The 10,945-nt window shown below is 50.4% G+C and overlaps 1 protein-coding gene across 1 annotated transcript; it reads right to left on the reverse strand.

Annotated features, from left to right (window-relative positions):
* Nucleotides 1-374: 374 nt before the first annotated feature.
* On the reverse strand, nt 375-10,119 carry ATXN1 (ataxin 1). The gene is made up of 2 exons (XM_010282483.1): nt 8,239-10,119; nt 375-915 (listed from the first exon to the last, which is right to left on the reverse strand). The coding sequence occupies exons 1-2, from the start codon at nt 10,117-10,119 to the stop codon at nt 385-387; spliced, it is 2,412 nt and encodes an 803-aa protein (XP_010280785.1). The 3' UTR covers nt 375-384.
* Between the last annotated feature and the right edge of the window lie 826 nt (nt 10,120-10,945).

Consider the following 10,945-nt stretch of genomic DNA (forward strand, 5'->3'; position numbering starts at 1 on the left):
AAACCCTAGAACAGGAACCAAAACAACAAAACAGAAACAAAACAAAACAAAAGACGAAAAGAAAACAAAATCACAGCTGGACCCTGTCCTACACGAGGTGTTAGAAAACAGGAGCCATGACAACACATTCATTTCCACTAAGGGTGTATGAAGCAGATACTGCCCCTTCCGTAGCACTCCATAAACCTAGTCACTGACAAACACTTGTGGAAAAACATATGCACCAGTCTCCTGCATAATACCAGCTGCAACTATAACAACAAGGTTATAACATAAACCTAAAATAAGATGATAACATGTAAATACTGGGTTATTTAGTCTACAGTACAGTAATCTGGATAAAAATGACAAGGGATAGCCTAATTTCCTTTCCCCAATCAACTTTTACTTTCCTACGTTGGATCGACCTTCAATGCAAATCTTAACCTCCTGAGGAATAAAAGAAGGCTTGGGAAGAGTCAAAGGTGGCTCCTCTTCTGATTTCTCTAGTTTTCGTGTTTCGGGGGCTGACCACCTCCTCTTCCTTGTTGCCGGGGGCTTGCTGGGTTCTGTTTTGGTGAGCAAAGGTGCTGCAGGCAATCCTATTTTGTCTGGAAACTTCAGTTCACCGTTCTCAGCTAACATCTGTGCGCTTCCCTGATTAATCCCATTTTCCTGCTCCGCATACCTGTGTCTACTTCCAGCTAGACTGTCATTCTTTGAATGCTTCAGCAAAATACTAGCTGAGTCCATGGGCTGGCCCTTTTTAATAGAGCCATTCTTCAGGTTCTTGAGCGTGAGCGATATGCAGACGTCCCCCACCGAGAGTTTGGAGCATGGCAAATCAAAGAGCTGGCTGGTTCTCTCAGGGCAGCAGGATGACCAGCCTTGTCCAAATACAAAAAAAGGGTATTCTACCAAGACTTCCACGCTGACCTGCAGGAAGAGAGGGGACAGCAGAGAGAGAGACAGAGGGGGAGAGAGAGGGGAGAGCGTGAGATCACCCGTGTGCCCTCGCGCCCGTGCACGGCAGGTGGTGCTCGCCGTGGGGCAGAGGGAGAAAGCTGAAATTGCAAAAGTGCTGTTCAGTTTCTGCAAAACCAGTACATCGACCACCAGACTTCACGCCTGTCCTTGTCGCACGGGTGTTAATGGTTTCTCTGAGCTCAGCATTTCTTAGCACAAGACCTCCGCGGGAAACAAGCTTTACCTTTATCCAGCCGCTCAGAGAGGCGTAAGAGGCAAAACAGCTTCGGCATCTGGCAAACTCCGTTCCCCACCATCCCCTTGTGGTACCTAGAGCCTGTCATCCACACCTACAGGCACTTTCCAAACAGAGGATGACTCAAGCTCTCAGTTCTCACAAGCAGCTTCCTAAACGACCCCAGGAACGTCATCCTCACCTCTGCCCAAACAAGCGTATACTCACCAGTGTGAAACAGTCGAAGGCATGCTGATTTCCAGGGGAAGGCCACGAGTACGTATAGAGTTGTAGCTGGAAGAGCAGCGAGCGTGAACCTGCCTTCCCCCAGCACTGCCGTCACCAGTTCAGTTTCTTCCCTTCTCACACCTGCTCTCCCACTCTGCAGTTGAGTTCACCTCCTGCACACCCTCAGGCAGAGGCTCATCTCTCCTCCTCTTCCTCCTCCTCCTGCAGTGCCTGCACCTCGTCTCCTTTTCTGCAGCGTGTCCCCTTTTCCTCCCCCTTCACCCCACTTTAAAAACACATCCCGATTATGAATCCTATCTAACCATCTTACAGGGAGCTGCCATAGCCAGAACAGACCAGCAAAGGGTGCCCATTGCTCCTTGACCTTGCAGATGCTGGGCCTTGAGGTTCCAACATGGTAAAGCACCTAAATACTCACTTATCTGTGCATATGTCAGCAGCCCAGCACTCACTGCGTGGTGCTGCGTCTGCAGGCTCAAACACTTGATGTGGGCTCATGCGATTCACAACCCACGGGGCCGAGCCCCCCCCCAGCACACCGCAACGAGGGCAGGAAATTCTGACTAATACTTTTTAAAAATTTGGCAGAGGTTTTTAACTTGCAGCGTGTAACACCATGTGGCTCATGCTGAAGTCAAATACTGCTCTGCTCCCCAGGTCCTCGTGTCCTTTGAAGCTCTTCTCAGGCATGGGGGGCAGGATCCTGCTCTGATGGCATTAGCCCTGTTTGGTAGGGGCTAAAGGGCAGGAGAACACCTGAATACACATGCTCATCTCATTTCTGAGCCATTCAGCAGGCACGGAGCATACCAGCTCCCTGGAGAGCCTCCCCTCTCCAGGAACACGGACTCACTTGAAAGGAACATCATAGCAGACTTACGAAACCACCTCTCACCCTTGGCAGCAAGTAACACTGTCATGCTGAGCATGGCTTTGTATTGTTAAAAATGCATTTCAACTTTAAGGAATAGAAGCAGTTTGAGATGCACACTGCACTCCGGTGTTCAAACACCTTAGTTCATAGTCCATAATGCCAAGTGTGAATCTTGGGATGAAGTTGCATGGCCTGTCTCACAGAAGAGGTTGGACTCAATGACAGTACGGCACCCAGCAGCCCTGCCGCTTCCCTGCTCATGCTGCTTTCCCTCAGAGGGAAAAGGGGGCAAGCAGGGCCCAAGGTAGCTCCCCTCACACCCCACTAGCTCCACATCCCTTTTGGGCAGGAAGACTTGATCAGGGATGTCCCACAGCTCAGAGACAGAGGCTCCAGAACCAGGAAACCAAAGATTCCCGTCGGGTGTTGACTGTCCCATGCACTAACAATCAACTGCAGTTGATGAGACAGTTGATTCTGTTGGAAAAAAACTTACAAAGTCTATAAATATAAGCTATGTACTTCTGCAACTAGGCCAACGAATAACACTGCATGTATTATCCTACTACTCCACCTGCCCAACATAATAAGCCACTGTACAAGGAATTTCAACAGAAGCCACTTAGAAGCACAAGATACCCCCCACTACATCAATTTCTGTCCTATTAAACCTTTTCTGACCAGAACTGTCTGCCAACAGTCAACTGCACACACAGCAATAGTGGAAAGGGACCTAACTCTAGGCCTGGCTCTGAACCATGGAGACAGTGGGACAAGGTAACCATAAAATCCCATCCCTCCACGTCGTTGGATAGAAACACCCCAGTGCCAGGATTTGCAGAAATATTTCCCCAGAGTTTGGGATCCTATTCCATACCTGTTCATCGTAGTGAAGGGTCTGACTGGGAGAAGTGGTGAATATCCAGTATCTCCCATGGACTTAAATGGAAACTGCTGCCTACACAGAGCTGTAGGCTTCTCTCTAGGCATGGATCATCTGGTGGACACAGCTTCCTCCTTTATATTGGTATGTCTCTCCTCTTTCTTTCTTCCTTTCTGCCTGCTGTACTTCTTTTTTCTTTCTTTTTCTGCTTTCCCATCCTTGTCAAAAGCTATTTGTATTTGTGGGAATCATACATGCTTGCATGCATCATCCTCACCGACACACAAGTTCCTTTTGATGTGAACACGCTTCCACCGCACGTTATACTTTTTTTTTTAAAGTGGCATCCAAAACACTTGTCTGAAATGTCAATCACTGAAACAAATCCCAGAATTGGTGGTGGTGATCATGAATAACACCAACTAATAAAGATGGTGAAATTCTGGCATTTCCACAATCCGATCATGGTGTGCATTACCACTAACGATTTGAAATGGGTTCCCTCATGAATTATCAAGCCCTGGATGTTAGCTGGCTGCTTCTGGATGCAGCTAACTTGGGATTTAAGGTAACCATTCTCCACAAGCTATAGTAGTCAAAGACCTTTTAAGTGTGAAAGTTCAGTAAAAACACCCCCACATAATTTTCTTCTGACCACTGTATTAAATCTAAAAAAATAATTTTAAAAGCTCCCTCCCCAATATCTTGCCATGATTATTGTAGGAGAGAAAGAAATTTGGAACTTGTTTTCCAACTACCAAGACTATAAAGCAAGAAACCGAAATGTTGGTCCCTCTTCAAGCACACTGAGGCTCTACTGCAAGCTACATTTTATTTCTATTTTTTAAGACTGACTAGTGAAAACAGCTAAAACTCTTCAGTGCAGCCACTGAGTATCTGCTATTTTCTAGACCCTTTATAATTTTATTTCTTAGCCAAACTCAGTAGGTAAGGCAGCAATTCAGACTGCTCAGGAAACCCTGGCTGCAGCTGGAGCCTGGGTGATAGGTGCTGGAAGATCTGATGCCCAGAAAAAACCCTTCCCATCATACAGAAACAAAGCAACTTTAATCTTGGGGCTTCGCTGCTGCAACCAATGTAACAAGCACTAAAGCAAAAGGTGCCTAATAAGTGCAGTTTGTGTGAACTGTATTTTAATAAATGTAAACATAGATTTTCCAATTAAGTTTTTTTCTCCCTGACATTATTAAAATGTGATGAAACTGGGAGTGGCAGGCTGGACACAAAGAGAAGATTTGGGCAGATTAGTGGAATAGCAGGTCTCCCTCTTACAGAGAGAAGTCTGCAGTGCCATGCTCCCGCACGACCTCCCCTACTTGAAGACTTTGGGACTCCTAATGTTCCCATCACCCCGAACAACACCTGCCTTCACAGGAGTGGATTTCCTCTGAGAGATTTACGGGGCTGTAGGCAGCACCTCATGCCACGGGGACCACCCGGCACGACATGTGGTCTGGGTGGGCCTCCCCCAGGGCTGCATCTAGTCCAGCTTCAGGGCACTGTTATTATAACAAACGCATCCAGGGCTTGGAGGTTAGGAGCTGCTGCTCTCCACAGCCACGTGATCCCATCATTTCTCAAGAGAAGCCACCTCTGTCCACCAGACCACTGGCTGCCGAGTTTACCACGTGAGCTCTTACCTGCTGCACTCCCAGAATTCAGAGACACTTATCCGAGGACAGACCACAGCTGCCCCATCGCTCAGAGGACCAAGGACTTACTGCCCTCCTAACCAAGGGACACGGAGATCACACGAGGGGAAGCCTGGGAGAGATCTCCATCTGCAGCAGCGAATGGAGTCAACGTCTCTCTGTGTCTGTTATGTGCCAAAGATAATGCAAAGGAGAGCACGGAGTAAAAGAAAAAGTAACTGGTTTGTGTGTGTGCAGACATAAGAGGAGAAAACTAAACTAGATGATGGTCTAAAAAAATATGCATTAAACTAGTTGGGGTTACTAATTAGATGCTCTAACGGGACTTTTCCACCTCTAGTGTCTATGATTCTGTTTTTTAAAAAAAGGAAAATGAAGAACTGTATGTTCATCTTTTCTTTTTAAGCTATGCTTTAGGAATGATCAGGAACTGAAACGCAGGGATGAAAGCAAGCATTTCCAAGAACTTATTTTGCATCTCCTGTGTGTTTTGACCTTAACATCAATGAGGTCAATTACTGGCTTCTGCTTGTTCCTGGCAGCAAAAGAAAGGACAGGTAATAATAATGAAAGTGTTATTACAAGCCTAATATGTGGAATTGCAGAGAGATGCAGATCCATAGGTCTTTTCTGCTAGGCAACTTGATTGCAGAGGAATAACAGCTGGACTTTGGGTTCCTGGTCCACTTGGTACTTGACTTCTTCCTAATCCTGAGCAGGGATGCTGTGAAATGGACATCTAGCATCCCTCCAGGGCTAAGGCCAGTTATTTCACTGCAAAGGCACGTAGCTTAAGGTGGGTTAATTTTCCTCTAGGTTTCCATACCTGGAAGAGGGTTGGATTTGCCAGGTGATTGGAAGACAGGAAAAGGAGGGAGGATGACCTCCTTCTGCCTAAGCGCTGTGCTGGGGGCGGGGGGGGAGCTGTGGGCTTGCAGTGATACGATGCAGCAGCAGCTGCATGGTGCCTCCCTATTTACATTACAGTTGTATATGCTCAGCTAAAAATAATTTACCTCTGTCCCTCAATTGGCGAGAAAATTAGCTAATGTTTGCACCGAGTCTGAAAATACGAATTCATCAATATTATAATGACTTCCCAGAGATCCTTGGGAGGAGTACGTGAGTCAAAGCTAATGATAACAATGCTATTTTTGTATGCCACTTACTCCTCACAACTTACACTCCCTTGATACTACGATTCGAAAAGCTCCCTCCTTCCAGAAGCATGTACGCAACTGAAACTTAATTGTAATAAAATACGTTGCGAAGCGACACTACACACACAGATAAATCCTCGCTGCGCGCCAGAGTCAAGACATATTTAAGTGCAGCTGCACCGCAGTGCCGCTGCTCAAAGCAGGGCGACTACATACTGTTCTCTCGCCGCGAAGACTAAGCCCTCTTCACGCAGGCAGTCTTCTGACAAGCAACGACTGCCGCGTGCCTGCTAATAAGGCTGAATGCTTCCACATAGCCACGTCGGGCTGAGGGTGAGGTCACCGGAGGCTTGAAGCATGTAGAAACGATCTCTCTCTCTCTCAACCCAGGCAAGGGAAAACTGGCAGAGCCGTCCCTGCTGCGCAGGGACACGGCTGATCTGGGAAGAGACCCAAGTGCTGGAATCTGCAGGAAACCTAAATTAAACCCCCGTTTCTAATCATATCTCTACGTGACTCGCCCTCCATTCTGGAAGCATCCCCGGTGGGAAACACAGCTGGGGAGTATTTTGGCTGCGATGACGTCAGCCCGCTCCGGATAGGCTTCTCCGTAAGGTGACACTTTGCTGGCTAAGACCCATGTGCCTGGCCCTGGATTTTTAGACTCTTGCTTTCTGCCGGAGGATGGCACTCCACCCCCTGCAAAGGCGCTCCTCCCGGCGCCCAGCACCACGACACGTCCCCTGCGCTGACAGATCTGCGAATGCGACACGACACAAATACTACCTGCTAATTTGTACCTCTTCTGCTGCTGCAGAGACCGGTGGCCTGGCTGCAGGGAGAGAAATGAGAGCAAGATGAAAATTGCAGATGGGAGATCGCTGCTTTTGAAATCTCATTGTTCAAGGCACTGGGGGCAAATTACAGTAGCCGGTCCTGATCCAAGGACAGTTCCTCCCATCACAAAGCCTGAGATGCAGCAAAATACAACTGAGCGGTGGGGAAAAAATCATCTTTATACTGAAAGCACCAGAGGCCCTACTTCTAACAGCTGTGCAGATGCACGTACATACGTCAACGAAACCACACAGCACGTTTGACATGGGAAAGAGGACGTCTCATAGGTAGCGATTTGCCATGTATATGCAATTGGGGAAGGACGGGCCACAGACTGCTGCAACTGTAAGAAATTTTTTGTGTAATCTGCTCCTCAGTACCATCACGTGTTTTTCTTCTCCAAACTGTCAGCCTGAGGTGCTTTACTACATGTGTCCATGTCCAGGTCCCCTCTCCCTCTCTCTCATTCTGGTTCTCCAGCACTGAGGGTGCAGCATCAGGGCTGCAGATGCTGCAGTTCACACACCAAAAACGTTTGCAACAAGATTAAATGCATAGCTCCAGGAAGCAAAATGCTATCCAGTATGTCTGAACTGCTCCAGCCTCAACACAGCAGCATCTAAATCGCTCAGCAAATGGGTAGCATCAGGATAATGCTTTATGATCAACATGTACTCATTCTTAACCTAAAAATACCTTTGGAACGTTACAGGGTTTCTTACTATATTGCAAACCAACGAGAAACAAAGGTCAGAAGCACAGCCTGCCCAGTCACATAGACGGTTTTTCTTTCCAAATTTCCCTTGAACACACAGTTTATGTGAGCTGTGCAGTGTTTAAACCACCCACAACCGAAGCCTCAGTAAAACTTTGCAGTGCATTTCAGTAAGTTACGTGTGTGAGGGAGCCATTCCCAGGCAGCTCCAAGTTTTCAAGCCGTGGAAATACACTGCTTTGTGCTCTACCTATCTCTCAAGGATAGGATTTGAGCTGAATCTAACCTGAGCTTTCTGGTGTGGAAGGTGAAAAATCACCTATCAAAATGCAAAATACACCCTCTCGTACTGCTTAAACCATTTTGTATTTTAATTAAAAAACATGAAGATCAGGTAATTCTTCCTGTGGGTTCTCCAGCTATAAGAAAGACCCGTTTCATATCCAAGAGACTACATTTATCACTGGTGGGACCCTGCGGGCTTCCACGGCACAAGTGAGGGGGATGATTTTTGCACCAGCGTTGCTCTCACTGACGGATGTGAATGATGAAGAACCAAACCTGCACGGACCCAAAACGACTGAGACGCGCTGAGGAAAGCTGCACCCGGGGGGCCACAGCGTGCATCCCCATCCATCCCCTGCACCCCACCACGCACTGCCATTACCTGTGCTCGATGCTCCCCAACTGCAAACTGTATCACGGCAATGCCTGGGCTATGGCTGTCTTCAATCCTCTCCACAGTGCTGGAGTCTATTTTCAGGTCGTTGCTAATTTCTGCGCTCTGTATGAAGTCTTCTGTTTTCAAGTCCTCTACTTTCTTCAGCTCCCCGTTGGCCAGCTGAATGATCGACCCCTTCATGAAGTAGGGGGGCAGCGTGGGGGGTGCAGCGGCAGGGGAAGCGATGGACTGCACCACGGGCAAGTGGATCTGCGCCTGCACCATGGTGGCCTGGTAGGCAGGCTGGGTGGTGAGGGGCTCCGCACTGAAGTTCTCGCTTTTGGGGACGGCGGTGGTGACAAACGTGTGAGGCACTGCTGCAAACTGGGGAGACGACGTGACGATCGCAGGCGCCACCCCTGACGGCTCGACATCCCCGCCGCCAACCGGTATCAGCAGCGACTGGGTGCCAGGGATCACCAGGTGCTGCGGCAGGCTGCCGGGGTACCCGATGGCTTGCTGCTGACCGCTCAGGTAGCCGATCACCGGTGGCTGGGTCCCAGTGTAGAAGGCCGTTGCTGGGAGCCCGACGGGGAGTTGCTCGGAGGCGCTGTGGGTGGTCTGAATGACGGTGTGAGGGGACAGCGTGGCCACTGCCTTCACCCCCTCGTGGCCCAGAGCCTGCTGCGGAGACAAGGCATAGGACCGGTGGGCTGGCTTTCCTAAGTGCAAGCTTCCCTTGTCGTTGAGGGCTGAGGGAGAGGACTCACGGTTGGTGGCCTGCTGCACCTCCATGTCCGCTGTGGGCGTGCTGCTGTTGGGGACCACCATGACAGAGGCTCGGACACCTGAGGAATCCCGCGCGCCATACTCAGCGGGGCTCGAGTGCACCACCACATGCCTGGTCTCGTAATGATGGGGAGCTGGTTTATTGCCTGCTTTGAGTAGACCTATGTCGGCAGACGGCGAAATGCCGTACCTCCGGCTCTTCTCTATCTCGCCGTTCAGTACCTCCTTGGCCTGCATCGCGTGCAGCCGGCTGCTCTCAGGCTTCTTGGGGGGATCCCTGGTGACAAAGTGGCCCCCCGAGTCAGTGTACTGCACCACCACTTGGGAGGAAGGGCCGAGGGTGAGGGTGTGCGGGATCACTGTCTGATGAGGGTGCAGGGGGACCGGGATGGTTGGAGGAGAGACGTTTCTGACAGTGCTCTGGGAAGAGCTGGAAATGTGGACGTACTGGTTCTGCTGGGTGGGTGGAGGAGACCCGGCGGCGATCAGTCCAGGCGTCCTGACCAGGTGCGGCTCAACTTTGTGCCCTTGCTGGCTTAGGCCACTCATGCTGGCCAGCAAAGTGGAATAAGCTTCCAGCTGGGAGCGCTGGGATGGAGTGGTCGCAACGGCCGTGGCCGCCGCCACGGCGCTGGTCGCAGAATTGGCTGTTGGGGAAATCAGCTGTGAGGGGATGAATCCGGTGTACGATCCGCTGTACTGAGGCCCGACAAACTGGAAGGTGTGCTGCAGGTGCGTGTACTGCACGGGGGAAACGGGGGTCCCTGACTGGGAGAGAGCGGGCGAGTACACTGTGGGAAGAGTGGTGGAGGCTGGAACGGACCTGGGCGCGCTTGGTGGGGAATAGTCCAGCCCTGCAGATAGCGACTTGTGCAAACCCTGCTGCAAGCCCACCTCCACTGATGATGTCCCCCCGGGCCGGTGCCGGCCTCCCAGGCCGCCCTGGCCACCAGGCGTGCTGGGGAGCCATGCTAGGTTATCTGCACGGTGGTTTTCGTTTGGCAGGATCGGCTTCACCTCCGAAGGCAGGCTGGTGGCAGGGATTTCTCGCTTCTTAGGTGGCAGGCATTCATTGCTCCGCTCTTGGTTGGATTTCATCTTTCGCCGTCCCCCCTCCACTGTGCTTGCTTCACTGTCTGGCTGGCTCTGATTTCAGTCTGATAAACGGAAAGTCACATTTGATTTCTGCAAGGGATCCAGTGACTTCATGAGGAATCATCTCCCCGTGAGCACGATCCTCCGACAGCTCCTCTGGATTCTGCAACGAGAGGGTGGGCAAGGGAGGGGGGAGTCACATCATCAGCGCTGAGAAATGAGAACGAACGAGATGACACCCCAAGACAGCAAGCGAGAAAAAGAAAAACCTCTGGAAAAATTGAAAACGGTCAGGCATTGCTGCTCTCATGTCAAGGAGCAGTTGACAGCTGCACTGTGAACAGCAGTGAAAATCCTGGGCATGTCTGCTAACATATCAGGAAAACAATTAAAACTTTAGGCAGATCAGAAACTCTCTGGCTCTAACTTGCTGCATTTAGCAGTGGTCACCTATTCCCCACAGCTCACTTTATCCTTCCTCTGGGAAAACTCTCTGTGCCTCTAAGGTGCCTGGTTCACTCTTCCAGCCTCTCCTTCCCCTGCAACGACAGCGTTGCCTTCACCCTGCCGCGTCCTAAAAAGCACGGGAGCATGGGGCAGGGAGCCCCGAGGAACATGCATGCACAAAATATTTACGTTAGCAACAAGTAGCCATTAGGGGTGCAGAGGGAAGGTGGTGGGTCACTCCTGAACCCTTGAACCCCAGTTACCTGCCGGGTGACTTCCCATCACAGCGAGCAGGGCTGCGGAGGCAGCAGCTGCCCCTGCCCCGCCACGCCACAGCTCCTTACGGGCACACGTGCCCTTCATCTACCAGCCTGGCAATGAA

This window comes from Phaethon lepturus, unplaced genomic scaffold, assembly GCF_000687285.1.
Source record: "Phaethon lepturus isolate BGI_N335 unplaced genomic scaffold, ASM68728v1 scaffold27822, whole genome shotgun sequence".
NCBI lineage: Eukaryota > Metazoa > Chordata > Aves > Phaethontiformes > Phaethontidae > Phaethon > Phaethon lepturus.